This window comes from Chamaea fasciata, unplaced genomic scaffold, assembly GCF_029207755.1.
Source record: "Chamaea fasciata isolate MVZ Bird 193981 ecotype frontalis unplaced genomic scaffold, bChaFas1.0.hap1 SCAF_3, whole genome shotgun sequence".
Taxonomy (NCBI): domain Eukaryota; kingdom Metazoa; phylum Chordata; class Aves; order Passeriformes; family Sylviidae; genus Chamaea; species Chamaea fasciata.
The window spans coordinates 58,710,573-58,733,218 of NW_027094088.1; the positions used below are offsets into that span (position 1 = coordinate 58,710,573).

General features: G+C 40.4%; 1 protein-coding gene and 1 long non-coding RNA gene across 7 annotated transcripts in view; both read left to right on the forward strand.

The window, feature by feature from the left end:
• The first annotated feature begins 382 nt into the window (after nucleotides 1–382).
• On the forward strand, nucleotides 383–5,740 carry LOC136286974 (uncharacterized). 4 transcript variants are annotated; one of them, XR_010720039.1, is made up of 5 exons: nucleotides 383–462; nucleotides 1,396–1,459; nucleotides 2,878–2,971; nucleotides 3,705–3,786; nucleotides 4,911–5,740. It is a non-coding gene; the product is annotated as an uncharacterized lncRNA (long non-coding RNA). The 4 variants fall into 4 exon arrangements; XR_010720038.1 differs by having other exon boundaries at nucleotides 3,729–3,786; XR_010720041.1 differs by having other exon boundaries at nucleotides 3,729–3,786; nucleotides 4,914–5,740.
• A 7,213-nt stretch (nucleotides 5,741–12,953) lies between these two features.
• Nucleotides 12,954–22,646, forward strand: part of STX7 (syntaxin 7) — a 31,790-nt gene continuing 22,097 nt past the window's right edge. The window contains exons 1-2 of one of the 3 annotated variants that reach the window (XM_066179163.1): nucleotides 12,954–13,019; nucleotides 19,434–19,572. In XM_066179163.1, the coding sequence (XP_066035260.1) occupies nucleotides 19,491–19,572 (82 nt within the window). In that variant the 5' untranslated portion in view covers nucleotides 12,954–13,019; nucleotides 19,434–19,490. Of the gene's footprint in view, nucleotides 13,041–19,433; nucleotides 19,573–22,646 lie in introns of those variants that run through there. The other 2 variants (XM_066179162.1, XM_066179164.1) reach the window with 2 other exon arrangements.

A 22,646-nucleotide genomic window follows, 5' to 3' on the forward strand; every position in this document is an offset into this window, starting at 1 on the left:
CAGTTATTGTCTGCATGTGGCTCACCCTGGCCTCTTCAGAGAAATTTGCAAGCCAGATTTGTCTTTGTGTTGAAACTAATTCATTATGGGTTTTTATTGAAAGTTAGCAAATTATATGTGGTCCCTGATATCCTCCCAGGAGTGAGACCATGAGTCAAATGATGCATCACAAAATAAATAAATAAACAAACAAATAAATAAACAAATAAATAAATATAAAAACACTGATCTCAGTAGAAGTGAATACAGGTGAACTCATCCCTGATAAGTAACGTCCCTGTGTTAATTACCCAATACAGCCTTGCCCCTGATGAATCACAGCTGTATCCAATAAAGATAAGACTGATAAAAGGGGGTGGGTTAGCTGGTGGGGGGAGGATTATGGAGGGGGAGCCTTGAGGCTATTGAACTGGAGATTCATGAAAAAGAAGGATCCAGGGGAGAGAGAATCACTGCTGTGAGGTCAGTCTGGGGCTGCAGTTAGAGCCTGCTGTTGGAACATGCAGTCTAGCTAGGTAAAAGCCTGCATTCAGAGTCTGCAAACTAAGACACACAGTTATAGTTTAGCAGGAAATAACCAGTAGTTGGGGGCTGTAAGGGAAACCTACAGTAGGAGCTTGCTGCAGCCAAAGTCAGTGAAGAGTTGGAGTCAGGATGGCTAAGCTGTAAAGAGGAATAAACCAGGGCCCTTTTCATGCTGTGATAAACAAGAAGTCTGTGTCTCAGCTCATTTCTACCCTCTAACAAGAGACCTGCTTCAAGCCTCAGTGACAACTACAGATCTTTTTTAAAATGTCTTCACAATATTTGCTGCCAGAAGTATTTTCCACTGTACTCAACTATTTTGCAGATTTTAAATCCCTTCTGTTAGCTGCACAAGGAGGTGCTACAATAATGTGAGGTGTCTAAGTCTCTAAATACAAATTTATGTACTTCTGAAAGCTCTTCTAAGCACTAAATGTCTAGCTGGTGGCACATGATGCAATTGGAGATGTTTAAGTAATGATTAAATTACTTCATTAGCATACAGCATAAATAATTTAGAGTTAACCCAGTACACTACACCTTCTACAGGGACAACTTTTGGCTTAGACAGCACATCTTCAGGGGGCAATATTAACCCGTCTGTGAAGTTTCAGTGTGTCATGTCTTTCTGTGTGTTCAATGTGTGCCCCTCAATGTTAAATGAGGTAGCTAGTTTTGCTAAATGACTTGCAACCTGTCAATAGGTCTTTAGTAGCTCTTCTGGCTAAGGGCTCTTGCAGATCAGTCAGATGGTGTAATTTGGCTCCCAAGAGACTTTGTGGCATGCCATGATGTTCTCCGTGCTGTTAAGCTTGATGCTGGTGCTAAACTTGCTGCTAAAAATACCCCATTGCTTGGCACAAAACCTAGTGCATCAGAATGAAGAGGATATTCTTTTTTCCTGTGGACCATACCTGCTGCTACACAGGAGAACGTAAGTGTCTGTGTTGTTCTGTTTTGGTGGTTTTTTTGTTGTTTGGTTTTTTTTTTTTTTTGGGGGGTGGGGTGGGGTGGAGTTTCTTTCCTGAAAAACATTATCATACATTAATCTATTTTTCCACACTACAGAGTGGACTGTTTTAGCACAAATTCTGGTCTATATCAAATCCAGACAGTGCTCTTATTCCTCAGGGAATCAGTCAGAAGGGTTAGGATGTTGTGATTCCAGCAAGGATTGATGTTGCCCTCAGAGGAAGGACAATTCTGGTTTCAGGAGGAAGTTCAAGCTTCGACATCCAGGCAAGGGCCTCAGTCTGAGAGCACTTCCATGGTCCTTTTCCTTTTTGGTACATCCCAATTTGAACATGCGGGACAGCTAGATAGGGTTAAGAGTATTCCACCCAGGAAATCTGCACTCAGCCTCCCTCTTCCAATGCCTCAAACAGCAACATTCAGAGTGCTCTTCAAAGACAGTGATTTTTTTTTTTTTTAAATCCAAAAAAGTGCTGTATTTTTATCCTCAAATGATTTGCAGCTCAGAAATTTGCAGGTGTTCCTGCAGTGCCTGCTTGTGGTCAGAATAGTTCAATTCTATTTTGTTCTTTTAATCTTTTCTGTCACAGCCTAAAAGTTGAGGAAGGATTTCCTCCCCTCTTGTGGAGCCCACAGGCAAAAACAGCTTTAAAAAAAGAGTCAGCAACACCTTATATTAAGGCGGGTTAAAAAAAAAAAAGAAAGAAAAGGTTAAGTCCTTGAGTTGCAAAAACACCATCTGAAAACATCAAGAAATAGATTGGTTTACTTTTGTAGGCGCTGTGTTGATTTTTATTTTACACCTTAATACTGCAGAGCAGTTAAATCATATTTAGCTAAAAGTTTCAAAATGTATTCTTCAGAATCTAAATAAACAATTTTGGTTTACAGGCATTAATTTTGCTATTCAAAACTAAAATAAGCCAAAGAAGCCAGATAAGTTCAGGTAAATTAGTGCTTAATAGCGTCCATTTATCAGCTATTATTTTTTAACAAAAAAAAAGCCCTACAACGTTTTAATCAGCTTTACTGAAGATTAGGTAAATGAAAGTGTTCCAAGAAATTCCTGACAGAAGGCCATATATAGCTGTAACAGTAATATATTACAGTAATTTATTTATTCTTCTGTTTACAGAACCTAATCAAATTATCTTCCTTCCAGATCAGTTGTGTGTCAGCCTTCATGGCTGCAGCTGCTGCAACAGAACACTCATGAAGCATTACAGCAAACACTGACATTAGAGAGGATGTGCAGTTTCTGAAAAGACAGCCATGAATCTCTTTAGCTCTATATAAACCAAGAATATTCCAGTTTTTCCTGTAAGAAAGGAAGAATGTTTTTACTTTTATTTTTAATTACCCATTTCCACCAAAATGCAGCATGAAGCAAAAAAACCTCAAAGAGGGGAATTGTGTACTACAGAACATCTTTTTCCCAAGAGGACTTTCCCCAACAGATCTTTTTCTTCAATGTGTAAGTAATTTTTTTTTTAATCTGGTTTTCTTCCTCAGGACTGACCGTGTTGCAACACTTTGTTGAATACCTCAAGTTGCCAAATCATTACTTCATCCAGGCTCTGGAGCTCACAGCTGGTGTAGTGTTGGTCTGACTTTGTTAATATTTCAGGGCCTAGAAATGCTAAGTGTGGGCTTTGTCCCTGTGATACATACATGTAGCACAGGGGCAAAAATTTTATTTTTTTTTTAAATTTTGGAACCATCCTGTCCAAAATGGTGGGAAATATGTCTGAGTGCTTCCATCCATCATCTCCAGAAATCCACTCTCCCAACAAGTTTCTGGTCTGCTCCGTGGTCAAAACTGACATTTCACCAGCGTCATGCTATGGCGCACAGCACAGCCAGCACCATGAAATCATGCCAGTATCTTGGGGCTCCCTGCTACAAACCCTTCACATCTTGTGATGCAGTTGTGTGTAGCATCTCACCTTCCTGCTGTATTTCTCTCTCTTGTCTCTAATTATACCATCTTTCACCCATTTCCTTAGATCATCAAAACCACCACCCCTGTGAAAGAAGTAATTTTCTTAGACAGCTTTTCAATTTTATTCTTGTTCACCCTTAGCTTGGTTTTCTCAGGGTTAAATACTGGTTTGTGTAGTTTTGGTTTGGTTTTTTTGCTGCTGCTGCTGTTGTTGTTGGTTCATTGGTTGGTTTTTTTATTGTTCCTGACTACCTTTCTCCAATAGTTGATATTTTTACTAACTTCTCAGCACCTGAGGACTTGTGAAATGACACCATCTAGATGGATTATTTCAGCTCTGCCTACAGGTCTGTAACTTATGCTTTATCATTTGATTAAAAAACAGCTTGAAAATAGTCATTGCAGTTGCAATACTCAGACTGCTAATTTCAGCGTGCTCTACTGCCTTCCTGTTCTATTCTTTATAAATTAATTAGCAACTCCTGAAATTCCTTTCAGAAAACTTTGCAGATATTTATATAGATTCCTTTATCTTTTCAGTATTTTCATTTACTGTCACATATAGTAACAGGTAACCTATGAGTGGACTTAGATACAGCAAGATAATATGATAACCTAAGAAATGTTGCATCGGTTCTGGGAAATGACCCAGCACACTGAAACATGTACAATATACGTTATCCAGATTCTCTGCTGTGTGTGCAGCAGAGTCACAAGTCACATGGCTAAGACACTGAAGAACCATTGTATCCATGAGTCAGTGGAAGCACTTATGCTTAAATCACAGGAGGTAGTTATTTAGATATCATTGTCTGAAAATTAATGCCCTAGTTACACCAGTCTTTCCAAATGAGTTAGGGTATGAGAATGGAGCAAAAACTTTTTCCAACTGAAAACATTCTCACCATCTTTACCTTCTGACAGGACTGTAGACATGGTAAACCAATCTCAGCCTGCTTTTATAAATGCAGTTTTTCCTTCTGTAGTTGAAAAATATTTTAAATGTGGGTTGATTGATGGTATGATGGTCTACTTTTGGAAAAACTGCTTGCCTTTCCATGTGGTACCTTGGATTTCTTATGAAAATAAGTTATCATTTAGGAAGATGGGTACATTCCCTCAGAGAAACTAAAGGTTAGATTTTGAAAAAGGGAATAAGTGAAATATAGATTAAAACCTTACATTTGTGAAAGGTTGCATGGGCAAAGCTGCAGCTCTGTCTCCCCAGTGATTACTGCACTGCATCCCTTTCCCACAGACAGGACACCAAAGTGATGGCTGGGTGCTGCTATGCAGCTATTTTAGTGTGTGAGTCCAGAAAGATGACCCTATTTGGTCATGCAAGACAGTCTGGTGCATTTGGCTTTTCTAATATTATGGGGCTGATCTTTTTTTTTTTTTTTTTTTTTTTTTTTTAATCAGCTCATAATAATAGTGATAGTGATTTTTATTTCTTGCTGTGACAATTTAGCAGAAATCAATATCTCATTCAAGCAATGCAACCAGCAGTGCAACATGGTCCACCCAGGAGGAAGAGAACAAGTTTCTACAGAGTTTGAAAATTATGTTTAAAGTCTGTGGAGCAGCCCTTGACAAGAACATCACCTCTAATCCTGCTAATTCACCACTGGACAACCAAGAAAGGAATTGCGGGCAACTACATTGGCCATTTCTGCTTCCTTTGGTAGAAACTGCAAGGAGCAAGTGGCATCTGCACAGCCTGGGGCCAGGGGTCTGGCTGCAGGTCAGGGCTGTGCATGTGCCTGGAACCAGCAGAATATAGGGGCTGAGGAGGTTGCTTCAACCAGTCTTGCTCTCTCCTACCCCTTGCCCAGGCCAGTTCAGCCTCCTCAGTGCTTTTTCTACCACTAAAATATTGCTCAATGTAAAAAGACAGCTTTTCATGGGCCATATCCAGGTGGTTGAAGGCTGTTTGGTGCTTTCCACAGGCTGGATTACTTGGTGGCTTTTATATTAATTCTTCATTTATTTTGTTCTGCTAGTGCTCTGAAGCACACCACTTTACTGTCCTTTCTCCCTTTTCCATCAGCTTAGAAGAGCCTAAATTTCTATTTTTTTCTTCTGAAATGTGAATTAACAAGTCCTGTTAACACCTTGCTTGTTTTGGTTAGATTAGTCCCAGCTGACTTGTGTTTTTCTCACTGCAAAAAACAGCAAAGGGAATTGGGAACTCTGGAGAAGGGCTGCATTGGTTGCACACAACTCTAGTGCAGATTAGGATTACTTTCAGCACCTGTTATTAATTAATTCTTCTGCAGGGAGCAACTGGCCAAAGACTGTCACATTCAACTCTTTTCTATTTGTATTTTGATGCTTTCTGTCAATATTTTCAATTCCTCTACTTCATCAATAATCACTAAAAAACTGTACTTTGGGATAATAATCAGAAAAGTTTGGACAGAAAAAGTTATGAAATAGGATGTTTTGACTATGATGAACTATAGGTATTTTTCACATTTTATGAGAATAATATCTGCAAATTTGTCATAAAAGAAAAAACAGAAAAAGGATAATAAGATCAATAAGTTGAAAGAAAGAACATTTTCTTTTAAGATAATCCTAGAGTGAACTAAATATTCAAGTTGTTAATTTCAAAGATACAAGACAAAATATCTGAATTTCTTATTTTTATCGACTTTCTGAATTGAATTATCCTTTTTTTAATCCTTCTCTTATTCTTCAGCTGACTAAAAGATGCTACAGTTGGAGAAGGAAGTGATTTCTTTTTTTCTCCATATTCACTTTTAACATGGCTTAAGTTGCAACAGTTAAATTACAGAGGTACTGCTTCTAAAGCTGATCATATAGGTGTGTCCCATGTGAGCAGTAGAATAGATAGAAAACACATCAATATAACTAAAAGCAGGAAAACATAAAAGCAAAAGTTACACAAAAATAGGATGCAGCAGGTGGAGGAATTTATTGGAAGTGCTTTAAACCAGAATTTTCCAGCCACAAAGCTTAAGGTCAAATGTTTACATTTGTGCAAGAAATATTAAGAGAAATTACACACCATATCCTATGGAGACCCCCTTGTCTGGGAGATGGGGTGTGCTGCACCTAGCAGGATCTTAAAAGGAACTGAGAGTGTATTTACTCTACAAACATTCCCACCACTCTGCATTAATGATAAAACACTCAACCAACTTCTTCAGAGGTGATCACTGCTCACTACCAAGGGAGAGCAAAAGCCAGCACTATGGGCTGTCATATATGTGATGGAAGATTTGAAACATGAGTGTTCTAGCTCTGTGTAGGTCATTTTAGTAAGCCCATAGCCTTTTGAAACTCTTATATTCTATTTAAAGATCCCAGATTGGCTCTTTTGGTAGCTGTGAGGAAAAAATTCACAGCAAAGGGGCACAGATGATGGCCCTTTTAGAAAATCAATGATCCTCTGAAATTGTCTTGTTCTATTTTAACGATCTCAGATTGAGAGGTTACTTAGAGGTATTTAGATCTCAGAGGTTATGTGCAGCAGTTTCAATAAAAAAGAAAGACGTTGGCTATGCATGATTTCACTGCAGATTGAACCATATCAGATATCCTATTTTTGGGGATTTTCCTGTGGATTGCTGGGCTACATAGCACATTCAACAAAAGTTCAGCTTGAGACTGTAGCCAGCAATTTTGTCCGAAGAAGGAAGGGTAAAGAGGAGGAACATTATGATGGGTCTTTTTAAATTTTGTGGTAGCATTCTTAACATTGTAAGTTAATATGTGATAAAAATATCTTCTTCTTCCAAACTAGAAAGATGTAAATTGTCATTATTTGACCCTTCTCTTAATTTTGAACTGGTGTCGTTTTCCATAATCAGATAAGAAGAGGGGGGAAAAAATACAAACACTAGGAAAAAAAACCCAAAACAACAAAAAAAAAACCCCAGCCATAGGAAACATGCACATGCAGCTAACAGCAACAGACCAGCAGATGCCTGACAGCCTGTTGAAAAGTGGTAAGTTTTTCACAACATGCAGCAGGCAATTGAATTAGGCACTACTTGTGTAAGAAATAGAAAAAGGAATGACACAGTAGATATTCTGTAAGTCATCAGTGCAATACACTGGTTGTTGTTGCTGATACATATTTTATTTTGTGCAATAGGATAAATGATAAAACTCTTTCCCCTCTGTTTTATCTAATCATTATTTTTTAAATGTCAAGAACAGTGTCTTTTCCTAGTACAAATTAGTTACAGATTTGAGATGATGTAATATGTTCTGACATCTGTTTATTTCAAATCCTTTTTGGTTTTGTCTATAAGGTTACGACTCTGGTCAGAGAAAAAATATTGATATTCAAAACCTTTGAAATCAGAGCAAATATCTGGAGGAAGGAGACAAGAAAAAGGGCTTATGTTATTTTTTTTGCATCTCCTGAAGGGAGAGTGATCATAAAATTCTGATGGTTTTAAACTGCACCTTATAGGAAGCCATGTTCTTGGAGCTGGAGTGTAATTCAGTCTTACTTCTTTTTCCCAGGAAGTGTCTGATGTCCCCCATTTTGCTAGGTTAATATTCATTGTTTCTTGGAACAGAAGCCAAAGCTGCTTCACTGTTCCTCTGTCTACTCATCCTGCAGCAGAAAGTAAAAACCTGTCCCATACTGCATCTAGCAGATTTTCTATAATAAGGTTACCAAACCCACAGGATCAGGCTGAAGAGTGAAGAGCAGAATAGAATTCTTATGAAAGTTCTGGTATGAAATTACCACAGAAATACACAGGAAAGCTGTGGTACACACTGGAAGACCTAGACTGTGGGATGAGTTTTGAGATTAAAACTCTTAAATTTGTAAGTAGATGTTTATAAGTCTGATAAGTGTCTAAGTCCTGATTATAGCTACAGTTGGAATGGCTGTTTAAGTTCCAGCTATAGTGGTCAGTGGCTATTCAGAAAATATGAATCATTTGCCAAATGCCACCTAAGGTGTAATAGGGAACCTGAGATACCTACACAGTAGTTGAGAGCCAGGTGAGACACATCTGGGCATCCACAATGGCACTAAATGCTTCTCTGTGGGGCATCAGGCTTAAGCAAGGCACATAACAGAAGTTTTGACATTTAGCTGTGCAGAAATCTGAAAGCCTCAAACTGAGTCATGTCCTAGGGGCAACTTAACAACATATACATCTTTTTTAACTTACATAGACACCTTTTGCTCTGAACTCACTGCAGCCAAGGCTATAGAGAAAGGGAACATCCCCAAAGTTGCTAATTGGTTTTTGAGATATTTTCTACCAGTCCTCAACACATTACAGAAGATATGTGCCATGAATGCAGTCAATTAGTCAGCTTTTTTTTCTTTTTTTTTTTTTTTTTTTAGTCCCTTTGCATAATCTGCTTTTATAGGTTTCTTCTGTGGAAGTGGATGAGCTTTAGTCCCTTGATGGGTGACCACCATCTATGCTGCTATATGAGAATTGTGCCATGATATCTTGTGATTGTTGCTAGATTTTTTTTTGCTAAACTGCAGACTGGAATGATGGAGAAGGGGAAAAGCAGAACCCAGAGAACTGATGTGTACAGTAGCAATGGCAGAGCAGGTAAGTGAGGAGGAAATACTGTTAAAATTCTGGGAGTGGTCAAGATGTCCTGATTTTCTGACACTGCATTTTGGAAATATCATTAAACATCATTTTCCTCACCTTTATAGCTCTGCTCTGTGTCCCCTTACCTTTGAAGTCTGTTTGATTTACCTAGACAAATTCTATCAGGATCCCTTTGTGTTTATTCTTTTATTCTGCATGGTTCCAGAAAGCAATTAAGGTAATTATGAATTGAAAATGAAGAGGAGGAAAAAGATCATGATAAGCTGTAAAATAATGAATATTGATTGCTTAACAATGACCTCATTTTCCAAATGAAGACCTATTGGATTCTATCAGAGCTAGTTGCTGAACTTGCAGTCCATAGAATCTTTAATTTTTAATATTTTTTCTTCTGTAGGTTTGTTTCTATATCTGAACAAAGTAACGTTGTTTCATTTTATGCCTTTTATAAATGTTTATTATTTCAAAATGGTCTGTCTGAAGTTAGAGAAATTATGTATTTTCAGGTACTACTTAATTAACTACTGGGCTTTGAAATAATAATGTCAGCTCGTTTCACAACTGCAGATGAAAGTATAACATGTCTTTGAAAATCAAACTCTTAGGCAAAGAAAGACTTGAAAATAGGTTGCTAGAGAAACATTTCATTTTTTAGGCAACATTATCAATATCCAGAACAGAATTCTCTGTTTATTTAAAACATATGCTACTCTGTTAATTACTGTTGCTAGAGAGCAAGTGCCACCTTAACTAACATGCAAATAGTCAATGCTTGTTTCTTTTTTTTTTTTTTTTTTTTTTTTTTAAGATGAAGAGGTTTTACATATCTTTCTGCAGTATAATTCACTCATAAATTTGTTCAAGCTGGAAACCATCATCCATCATAATTATGTACAGGACTGGGTATAATAGGAACCTAATCTCATTTCAGATTCTGGATTGGATATTTTGATTAAATTAGCAAACAGAGATGACAACGATAATAACAGGAATTGTTGCTGATGGTGGAATGCATCAGTAATAACTGTCTGGGAAGCTCTTCCAGACTCTTTGCCAAATACTGAGAACATTACTCTTCCTATGTAAAGCTAGAGGGGCACAAGTGGGATGTGATAGCAGGGAATGAAATTGGCCCATATGGTAAATGACGCACTGCTCACGCACCGCTCATGCCTTGGAAAGAGGACACTCATCAGGAATGTGGGCCCAGGGCTGGGCTGGGTTGCTCCCCTTCATTTCAACATGCACTGTGCCGGCCCAGGGAGCTGCATGGAAATGAGTGCCTCATTTCTGTGTCACTGCTGGCCCTGGAGCTTGTGCCGCCCATGCTGCCAGGCCTGTGTGTCTGCTCATTAGGGAGCAGGGCAGGAGGTGGGAGGCAGAAATACAATCAGAAAGGTGGGTCCTGATTTGGATACTGGGCTAGGAGAAAGGTGTGCTTTTTCAAAAACACATTATGCTGGCGTAGCTTAACTTCCATCTTTTTCAGATGTTATATACCATCCTGGGCATGGATCTCCAAACAGTACAACTTTTCATTTCAGTTTTACACACATGACAAGAATATAAATGGCAAACACTCTGGCCTTCAGTCAGTAAATATCCAGATCATCCTCCATGGTACGTAGTGACTATGCATAGCAGGGGTTCAACATCTCCCCTTTTCTCTGCCCAGAGCTGCCCCCATTTAATTCAGTCATTTGAAATCTGATTATGTTCCACAAGAAACAGGAAAGGTAGGTGAATGATGATTCTTAACTCCATCCCCAGGTCATGCTGGTGTGAGAGCTCTAGAGAGGAGCCAATGAAAATGCGTTTAGAGGCACAAATGCATCAGCATCTCTGATAAAACTTAGATGTGGTTTTTTTACAATTGCTGTCTGTACACCATCACTAGAATAGGAAACTGAAGGAATCTTCTGGTTTCATTTTAAAGGGTGAAACAGCATGTTCTCCCAATCAATGACTTTTCTATAGAAGTTAACAAAAATATTCTGAGAGCATACCATGCTCTTAGCAGTTCTGATCAATAAATACGATCAATATTCTAGTAACTGTACATTCATAATTATTTTATATTCTATTACAAAGGCTATTTAGGTATTTTTTAGTACAGACATTTCATTGAAAATCTTGTTTTATAATCCATTTTTCCCTCTCAGGCTTTTATATTATTCTTCAACTCGTTGCTTCAAATAATCATATGACTTTGAGATATTTAACAGTAAAAGGTGGATGCTTATGATAAGTGAGCTTACAGCAGGTGAGGAGCAGGATTTTCTTCATAAAGCACACAGCTTCACTAGGAAAGCATTTGGATTCCTTGCTTCCCTAGAATGAGAATGAGCATTGATCAGCGATGACTGGGTCTTGCCTCTAAGCATGAACAAAAAGTACCCAAGTGGTGATCTGCAGGAAAAGTATTCTCACTGATGAAGGGTCACTTTTTAAGGGGAAATACATTTTTGAAATGATATAGTAAAATATGTACTGTTTTCTGGAGGAAAACTGACAGTGATCTCTGCTGAAGTTTTATAAAGCAGGAGTGACTGGATTAATCAATGGAGTTAATATGACACAGAAAATAATCAAGGCCAGCCCTTAATTTGGAAGGGATGTGCATTATACTCTCATTAGTGCACCATCTAGTGGGGCTCGTGGGGGAAACAACTGCACATGCAGCAATGCTATAATCACCACTAATAAAAATAGCCTGGTAAAAATAGATTGACTATGTATACAGCATTCCTGCAGGAAAAAGGTGTATCAGAATGGCATTTTTCCTTAGTAACTTCGATTCGTGGAAGTGAGAAAATGACACTTCCAACCATCAATTAACGTAAGAATTCTATGTAGGCGTTCAAGTCTATGTTGTCTCTCCTTTTTAGCATGCTTTGAGACCCAGCAAAAACCACCCATGTAAGGTAAAGGGTAGTCTTGCCTATCTCAGGCCTTTAACTTAAGCACTCCATTGGGTTTGCAGTTTATTAGACTTCTCTTATTATTGGGTTAGGATGCATAGTAAGTTTTCCACCGCTTTAGCTATTTATAAATCTTAGCAACGACCAAGATCTATGATGAAGCAGAATTAAACGTGTGCTTCCCAGTTTCTACAGCTCTTCTTCAGGCGCGGCTGGGCTGTGTGGAGGAGGCGGCGTTCCCAGCAATCGGATGCTGCGGGAAGTTTGCTCTGTGCTATTTAATACACACAGGGGGGTATCCTGCAGATGAAGCAGCTCGGCCCCGGGGCTCTGGGGAGCGTTTGGCCCTGTCATTGTCCCTTTGAAGAAGTGGGCAAGATGCAGGAATGCCTCAAATGCCGTGCCGGCAGCCTGGAGGCTCACCTGTCACTTCTCAGGCAGCTGGGCCGGCAGGAGCCCTGGTGTTGCGGCTACAGCATCCTCCTTGTCCTCCCGAGCCCGCCACCGCCAGCCGTGTGAATGCATCCTTCATTTTTCGTGCTCCTGGCATCGCTTGCCCCCCCTACCAGCTGCATCTTGTGTATCTGTGCATTCAAAGGTACCTTTTAAGAGATCTACACTTTCCCGCTCACTCTCTTTGAATTGTCCATTCCCCTTCAGAGAAGAAATGACCCAAGCTTGAAGGCAAGGCTGGCAAAGCAGGGTCTTAAAACAGTAACGTCGTATTTTTCACTGTAATATTGTATCCTTGCCCATGTTTTGCCATTGCTTCCTGATGCAACAGCATCTTTTCCCTAAATGACACTCTCCAGACCCTTCGCCCTCACTTTTTCCATTCTCATACGGCTGCGGCTGCCGGGATGGCCCCGTTCCCCTCGGCAGCCCCCGGGGCTCGTCAGCAGCAGAGCCCTCCGCGGGCCCGGACGGAGCCGCCCGTCAGAGCCGGCCCGGCCCCGCTCTCGCAGCCGCCCGGGCGGGGCCGCGCCTCCCTCCGCCTCTCCTGTCACGGCGGGGCGGGCAGGCCCCGCCCCGCCCCCAAGCCACCGCCCCCCGCCGCACCCCTGGGAGCGGGTTCGCCGGGGCCGGGTAAGAGCCGCGGGAGCTGAGGTGGGACGTCGGGAGTGCCGCTCGCCGCAGGCAGGGGGGGAACCGGGCGGCGTCCGGCCAGCCGGGAAGGGGCTGTCAGGCGCGGGGAGCCTGTCGGAGGGCGGCGGGAAGGGCCTCGCAGGGGCCGGGGCCGCGCCCCCGTGCCCGGCCGTGGGGCGAGCGGAGCGGCTGCGGGCGAGGTGGGGGTGACGGGGCCCCGAGGGGAGCGCGGGGTTGGAGCGCTGTCGGTCGTGTCAGCACCAGGTTCTTTCCCCGCACCCCTCCCTGTGACACCCACGGTACCGGGGCTTCGGGCTTGCCGATGCTCTCCGGGGAGGATCGGGGCCTGCAGGGGGTGTTTAATAGCTGGTGTGGAACTGTAGGGTAGGTCGGGCACCTCCGCTTTGTGGACATGCTCCCCTTGGTGTTGCAGGTCCGAGGTGAGCATGGCAGCAGGAGGAGGGAGGGGACAGTATGAAAGTGGCCGATGTAAATAGTGAGCCCAGGCCTGGCGCGCCGGCCGGCGTTATCGCTGTTTTCCTGGTGAATCACTCGCCGCTGCATCAGGAACGGGCGCTTCTTCAAACTCAGCAGTTCAGTGGAAGGTTTCACTCTGCTATCCATGCAGTGTAGGGCACTACATCTTAATTGAAGAAGCCCAGTGATAAAATCTCAGGATTCTTGGCCAGAAGCAATGTACTCCTATGCTGTGGTCCCCTCCACAAGCCGTCCAAAGGCAGAGGGCTGTGCCAGCAGGGCGAGTGGAGCCCTCCTGACGGGTCATTACACAGGCTTGTGCTTTGCCGGCAGTGCAGCCCTTCTGCTTGGAGCCTGGGGATTGTGCAGTTGCTCTTGATGGAAAAGAAAGGAAAGGGGACAAAAAAAAAAAAAAAGAGGTAAAACATGTCCAAATTAGAAGAAAAGTGGTGCTAAATGGTGGCATTGTTATAACCTGTGTCTGTATCTGCTTCATGAAGATGCCTTGTGTAGTCTTGAGAAGAATATGAGGTAGCACTCTTCTTGGTGGCTTACACTGAAGTGAAACTCTTGAGAGAGGAGAAGAAAAGATACCATGAGCCATATGTAGTCATTAGCACCCTGGTAGGCCTCAGAGGGACTCATCATGTGTTGCAATCAGATTTTGTGCAAAGGTACCTTCTCCCTTGATGTGCTTTATCTGAGCACTTGGTTCAATGTGAACAAGTTACCATGAGGGAGAATTGGGAGAGAATAAACAGTGCACCAGATATATCAGGCTTCTCATCCATCCTCTTTTTGTCATGAGGTGTTGTTTGCCTACCAGCTGCACAAGAAACTGGAAACTTTGAAATGGTTTTCTCAGGTCCGTTTCCAGACTTCCCATTCCCTCTCTTCCCCCATAGTTCCAGTCCCCAGTGTTCATTTTCCTATTCCTTGCTTCTTCATAAGGCCTTTAAATGCCTTGTGCGCTCCTAGGAAACATAATTCTCTTACTTAAGGCATTCTGCCAAGCACTAATATGTTCTCTTAGGTTTGTGAAACCTATGTGCTTCCTTCACCTAGTTCATCGTAAATATCAGTGTGGATGAATCAGACAACTATAAGCATGTTAATTTTTATCCATATATGCTAAGCATTGGTGATGCATTAGGCCTAATAGAATTTCAGGCTTCTGTAATTTAGTTTTTCATGCTCAGCAGTTTAAATGTCACTGCTTTAAACTGCATCTTTGTTCAACAGAATAATTTTTAGGAAAAATGACTAAAACACTGACCAGTGCACAATCTAATAATTATTTTTAAAAAACCCAAACACAGAGCTGTTAGATAATGCAAGCTTGGTTTTGGTAGATTTCAGCATCAGTAACATGGCAAGGATAAGGGAATTGTGCAGAGTAGGTAGGAAGTTACCTTTTGACATCTCTTATGTTAGTGTTGATGCAGTTTATTTAAAACTTTGCTTTTTCCTGCCATATACAGATTTAAGTCTGACTTCTACCTGAAACTAGAGGATAAAAAAAATCTGGAAACTTTTCTTTTGAGAAGCAAGAAGGAATTTAATTTTACTGCTACTTTGCATATTTGTTATGCTCCACAGTTGGTTTTTATTATAGGGGCCTACAGCCTGCCTGTGGACCAGGATTTCAGCACATTAGGAGCTGTAAAAACAGCAAGTGGGAAGTGTAATATCAGTCTCTAGATATTTTAGCCTAAGTATAAAGGAAAAAAAGACATAAAAGTCCAGGAAAAAAATAAACCTCCCTCATCCCCTAGCAAAAATAATGGCAGACTTAATGCTCACCTGTATCTTACTAAGTCAGTTGCTATGAGTCACTTATAAGAATCCCTCAGGTGCTGTAGCAGCAAGGCCTTATCTTTTCTGTAGCTAACATTGTGACTTGCTGAAATTTTCCCCCAAGTTTTTCTGCAATTCATTGCTTTTGTCTGTGTTTTCACCCTGCTTGAAGAATTTGCACTTTGTTGTTTATTTTTTTTTTTGGAGGGGTAGTTTATAAAGGAAGTCACATACTGTTTAGGAGAAGCTTTATTACTGTGACCTTTATTTAGGAAAATAAAATCCCATAAGGAAGGCCCCATGACTTATTTCTGGATACTTAAAGGCATAAAATCAGATTTAAATTCATATCAGATTTAAATTTTCAAGTGTTCTATGGAATGCAGTATGTACTTTTTGCTTTCTGAAAGTTAAGGGTCCATGTAAACATTTCTAGGTTCTAATGCTATAATATTCCTCACACAGTAAAGCTATTGCTTAAGGGTTCTTATCCTAATGTATTTGGGCTTTTCTGGGAGCAGGAGGATTTTTCGAATATCTAAGTGAGAAAATACGAAATAGATTAAGTGCTCATTAACTGATTGGGAGTCTGCGAAATATTTGTGTGACTGCTGTGAAATCTGACATGTGCAGAGCTTGTCACCTTTTGTCCTGATGGAGCTTCCAGGAATGACACTGGGGAGCTGCTTAGATGTGGAGACTTTTTTGTCTACATTCACAGCCAGTGGAAAAGTGGATTTTTTCTTGTGTCTGAAAAACACCTTTCTAGAAAATATGTTTATACTAAGGTCCATTTTTTGTTTTGGTATGGAGTGACCATGTGGTGGAGGAACTAGCTAATGCAGAAATTATGAAAAATATATTCAGTCCTTTGAATTCTTTAAACCTCAATGTACGGTGAGGTCCTGCTTCAATTAGCGTTAATAAAATGTTCTGATCTTTTATTTCATATGTGCCTGTAGACTCAGTTCCTTGGACTTTCTACAATAGCTTGACAAGCTGAATTTACACCAGGTATGCTTCCTTTCAGAGGCAGAGATGTTGAGCAGAAGATAAAATGTGCAATCATAAACTCACACCTGACTGCAACTTTTAGAGGAACTGAAAGCTATCACAAGTGCAGCTGCATTCCAGTTTGAAGGCAAAGTGTACTTCCTGCAACTGTGGCAGGCTTTTAACTTCCCTGTTTTCTAAGTTGTGCAGCCAGTCATACCAAAATACATCAGGACAGTGTAGTTAAATGCTGTGAAAGTGAAAAGGGGTAATTTCTATGGAAATTCAGTGTCTTGATGAATGCTCCTATCACCCTGAATGGAAGGATGTGCTTGGTGCCATGCCTATTTTGTTTCCTGGTGGTTAAAACCCTGACCTTGTCTAGGTCATTTAGCAGTTGGCTTTCCAAGGGCTCAGCTTATCTGTTTTCAGAGGAGTTTGTGTAACTCAGCACTAAGAGGTGAAGGGGTTGTGAGTGGAAGTAGGGTGTTGGTCTGGTTTAGATGCCCGTGTTACTGTGAGAACTAGAGGGAGAAAGTGTGGTAAAGACTGGGAGGTGATGACAGCTGATGGCTGTCCTCTTACCTCTCTTTCTGTCTGTTCCCCAGACCAGTCACTTACTCTGTCACCAACCTGTATTACTGAAATGCTCAGGAATAGCTCTGTTAGCAGAAGGATGTGCATGGAGTAAACCAGCTGTGAATTTACATGGCTGTCCTACAAATTCACTATAAATCTCGATTCTTAAGTATGGGAGTTGATAAAAAGAATTGTGACAACAATTAGAGAGATGTACATGTGCAGATGAAAAGCTGAACTATATACTTTGGATTTTGCAGTCCATCGTCTGAACATCTCACTATCTGTTGTGTTTGGTTGTAGTAGAACGTTGAAAAATTTTAAAGTCTTATATATTGACCAATCCGTGGTTTTGTCAGTGTAGTGGAGTGTAACTTCTTTAAAGATACTTACAGTTAGCTGTAGAAATTTTCAAGGGAAAGAAAAGCAGTAACTGCTTTTGTCAAGACTTGGATGAAATATTCAATGTATGTCTCTTGATTGTAAAGGTATTCCTGAGAAAGTGTTTCAGGCAGCTGTTTGGTGAATACATATACAAAAAAAAGAAAAACCAATCATTAAATACTATTTCAGTTAATTTTACACAAGGTAGCTTGGTCTTTTGCCATCTCTTCTCCTTAGCAGTGGCATTTTAACATTACCATTACATACACGTTGAACTTTTAACATTAACTATAATATCTGACTGAAAGGTTTTTTAGTCAGTAGCACTGTAGTTAGCATGCTACTAAAGTATCTAGAAATAGTCATAACTTTAAAAAAATCTGTCAGCAGTTCTGAGAAATCTTTTTCAAACTTAGTTTTTAGGTGGTTTCTTTGGATTTTATGCCTATGATTGTATTTTTCACTGAATTGGTAGATTTCATTACTTTGTCAATACACCAAGGAATAGAGCCATTTATTTGCTCTAAAGTTTGCGTGGTTTGGTCTTACAATACAAATTCAGTACAACGTTGCGTGGAATTTCCAAAAAGATCAAGGGTTGTAATGCCAGCCTTGGCCCAGATAAGTGGGGTTTACGCTGGCTGGCTGTCTGACTCCAGACTTTAGTCAAAATAACTTGAATCTGCATGTGGTACAGACAAAGACAGGAAACAACACTGCAAACAGCTATCATGACTCTCGGGCAATAGTGCAGCAAGGTGAAGAGTGCAAATACACTCCCTGTCACCTTGGCTGCTGTCAGGTTGTTAATTACTAGGGGAGACCTCAGGGCCTGAAGACTCCAAGCAGGGTTTGGGATCGTAGTGAAGCAGCCATTTTGAAATCATGCAGGGTTTGTCTTCATGGTAGCAGCAGCTTTTGGGGCACAGGTGATGTCACCTGCAGGGCAGCAGAGGTGGGTCTGACCTCGGTAGTTACATCCCTGGTGAAGTTTTGGTGGGATGCACAATGTCAGGAACAGTACAGTGTCTTGACTCCACTAGAGATCATTTCATATTACAGAGATATGAAACCAGTTGTGTTTTAAAACAGCCAGGGTATTGCTGCCTGTATTAATATAGGCATTTCCAAAGGAAATATTGGGCAACAATGACTGTTAATTGTATTTTTTAAAAGAGTTTGTAAGGACTTGAGTTTCCAAATTGCAGCACTGCTGTCATACTTGACAAATCAGTTGGCCTTTTCATTTCCTTCTTTTCACTTTTCTTTTTCTCTATATACCTGAAACTGAGTTTTAGCTGTGTCTCTTAACCAGAAGCTGACAGACCAGTAGAAGACGAGATTGTAGTGCACATGGGTTGAACAGTGGAAATGTGGGGAAGTGGTGAAGTTAAAATGTTCAACCTGTGAAGGTGATGTGCAGGAGAGCACAGCCTGGTTGAAATTGTGGGACTGTGTTGGATGTGTATGTGCTCGATTTATTCTGCATTCTCACTGCAGAATGGATAAACTGCCAGTTTTGATTTGCACAGGTATTGTAATCTGTGTTTTGTTAATTTCGATTTAGGATATGAGCACATGAGTTTGTGCTGAAATTTGATCTGTGTGGATGGAAAAGCACCCCTAGAAATGTGTTTGAATACCCAAGTTGTTGAAAAATGAATTAATTTTGACAAACACAGCAGCTGAAACAGGATAAAAAGCTAATTCATAGAACTTAGATGACACTGGGTTAAACTAAAACTGAAGTTGATACAAATGATTGGTGTTAAGAGGAAACTGGGTGCTGCCTTTTTTCTGATGTCTTGTGTGATATCTGCTGAGGTTTTTTTCTAGTGGTTACTTATGCTGGATTGTACTGGGAGGATGAGTGATAAATGGAATGTAAATAACAGTATAATTGGTTTAGGACGTAATTCTTCAGAGGGTTTGGCATTTTCAGATTAAACATACAGCTTTTTTTCTGGAATGGCAACAACGGAAAATTGCACTCTTTCTTTGATTACAGCGGGGAAAATACATAAGAAGTTTGACAAAGAATAAACTCTACCTTTGAGGTACAGTGCTTTCAGAGAAGATAAACATTAGAGTATGGAGTTTTCTTCAGTCTTCTCCCATGTATTCTTTAAGAAGATGAAGACCTTTACAAACCAATGGCCAAAACATAACTATTGTTTTCTGTAGGCAGAGTGTCTGTCATTTTCCTGTTGTGGATGACCGTGACAGCGGATCTACTCAGCCATGTCGTACGGACCAGGTTTTGGGGATCCTAATCAACTAGCCCAACGCATAACTTCTAACATCCAGAAGATCACACAATGCTGTAAGTTGCATTTGTGCATGTTTTGTGTACAATTTTAGTAGTGGTGGTGCTCCCATTCGAGGTGAGTTTCTCAGATTCATTCATGGAAATTAACTCCGACTCTGCCTGCTCATTTGGCAGGTTTGTGGCTCCCCACACAGTGTGTCCATTGCTTCCTTCATGTGCATGGTTAGCAGTGATCAATACTGATAGTATCACTGTATTCACCAGTTTAAAGGTAGGAAGTAGGTTTAAAGGGCACTTTAAGATGGTAGGTTGAGGTGTTTGCTGAGCGAGGATTGCATCAAGTATTTGCTGAAGCTTGAATTTTTTAGCAGGGACAGAAGCTGTGGCCTTGCAGCTTCCCCTTGTCCCTGTACATCTTAGATATGTAAATAAGATTCAATAGTTTCAATATACCAGTGCTTAGTTTCATGCTACTTAGTATTTTTTAGCCAATTAACTGGAATATTCAAGCTAGAGGTTAATTAGGTTACTGGGATTTTCAATCCTTTTTCCCTTTTCCATCATTTTCCATTTTATTTTTAATGTGTGTGAATACGAAGCAAATGCAGCTCGATTCACAAATTATGTAAAGTATATGGTTCATCACAAGGGAGGTAGTCATGAACAAAATGTGGATAGTTTTGGTACATATGTTTTATGTTGTGCAGGATGCAGAGTGCATGCAGAAACGAGTATTTTAATTTTAAAACTTCAAATGAATTCTGGACAGTAAAGTATGTCAGTTTTTTTTTTTTAAATTTTGATCTTTGTTTTGCAAGACAAGTTCTAAAAGATGGTATTTGTAGCACAGGTTAGTGGCACAGGTTGGGTTTTTTCCTATTTTTTTCAGTTACATTTTGTATTTTCTTCCAGAAGGAATTTCTTAAGATCTCAACAGACAGGAACAAAAATTGCAGTTTTGCCTTCTTGAAAAGTTTCTGTACTTCAGGGTTGTATTTCTACAATGTAAAGTTAACAAACCAACTCTGTCAAAGTCCTTGTGCTTTATTTCCTAAAATCTACTCAGTGAATTCACTCAGTCTGATGGCTTCTAACTTGGTCTTCCAGAGGCAGCTGCCAACATGTGACAGACACTGAGGCTCCACGAAGTAAAAAAAAAGGGTTTTCTGTCAGGTGAAAACATAAAGTCTGAAGTATTGTGAAAGTTGCTGAACATAATTCACTGTCTTGTGCTGGACTTAGTGATTCCTTAATCCCATCTTTCCCCTTCCATCCCTTATCTTCCTTCTTCTCTGTCTCCTCCCCAAGGCACGCTAACAGCAAGCTGCCCATGCATAGATAGGAGATGCGCCAGAAGGTTTATCTGCAGTCCTGCTGTCTTTTGTATTTTGAAATTTGGTGGCTAAAGTCTGAGCAATAGATTGGTGCTACTGCCATGCCAAGACCCAGGTTCAAATGTCTCCTAGCCTCACTGCTGCATGGCTTCAAAAACAGGAGCTTTGCTCTGAAAAGTTCCAGCCAAGCACTTTCTAGTTCTGGTAGGGACACAGCTGGATTCCATCTCTTGTGCTTCTCTAGATCTGACAGAACTGTAACCATTCAGGTACTCTTGCAGTCTATTGTCTGTTAGATTTTATGAGGATCTGGATCCTATGGATATCCTGAATGTGTTTCCTGAGCTGCAGCCTCTAAGGACTTAGAGACTCTTTTCTAGCTTTTTTTTTTTTTTCATGTGAGTTATACCTGTCCAGCTTTCTATTGGAATGTGTGAGCTGCAGGAACTTCCAGGTCAAATGGGAAGAAAGCTACAAGCTTATGCACCTGTAGTGCTAGTGTGATGCTGAATATGTCCCTTAGACTGCAATTTATCATCTTGGTTAGGAAGGAAGGGGAAGAGACACAGGAATCTTGACCCTAAATGCACGGGTTTCCATCTAAGCAGTTGATTTGATTTTGCACTTCTGCCCAGAAATGCTAAGCATTTGTGAGAGGCATCAACACATTTGAATTCTTCTTGGTTAACCTGGAGGTGTGTAGATACTCTGGTTTTCAGAGTGATATTAATAGAAGAAGAGAACTTCATTTCAGATCACAAGGCTACTTCAGGAGGTGCCTCAAAACTAGTTCACACTTCTGCTTACATGCAAGAAAGTGGGAATACTACTGCAGAGATGGAGATGAGATACTGATTAGTTGAAAGGAAACTGGCCCTTACAGCTACAAGCTGGCCCTTTAACTTGTTGGACAATACAGAACTTCCGATATTAGATAACATTGTGAAGCCAAGATTTCGTAATACGCCTGAGTTTATAGGAAGTAGCATGGGTGAGAACAACAATCTTTAACACTTCTTCAAGGTAGAATTATTACATACCTTCCAAGTATAAATCTGATCTGTTTCAAGATAAAATATGTATGTATTAAGTATCTCATGCTTTGTAATGCAGGGGGATGATGCTGCTGTTGTATTAATACTCTTGTTTCTTTCCTAGTTTATCTAGCCCACTGTCATTGATTGACTAGGAAAGCTCCTCTCTATGCTGGTTTAACACACTACAATAATTTTATCAGTGGCAAGGTAGTATTCTTTTTGGTTTGGGTTGTTCTTTGTTAGTGGAAGGACCTGCATTTGTGTTTGGTAACATATTGGTTAGCCTTTTAACTTTAAAAATCAGATTTTTTTTTATCTGTTGATCCACTCATGCCATTTATTGTTTCATTGAAGATGTGTTGAGAGCTATGAATTGCTTCTGCCTTGTACAAACCTTTGTTCAACTACTGCAATAAATGCTATCTGTACTGGGCTGTTTGAGTTTCTTTGGAGGAGATGGTGTTGATGAGTCCTTTTTAGGACCTTGAAGATTGAAATTGAGCTCGCTAATGGGAAGCAGCATATGCTGCTGTCTGTACTGTGAGTTCTCTTACACCTGCCTGTGTTTGAGATCCCCAGCCCCAGAGCATTCTGTGTTTAGAAGCTTCTCTCAGCTGTTCTTTAGAGGAGGATGTGCTTTGTTTCACATTTCCAGCATTCCTGCAGAAATAAGTGATTATAACATCACTTAGCATCTAGAGAACAGTCTGCTTTCCTCAGCCTGAAACTCACGTTTTATCAGCGGCATCTCCAAGCT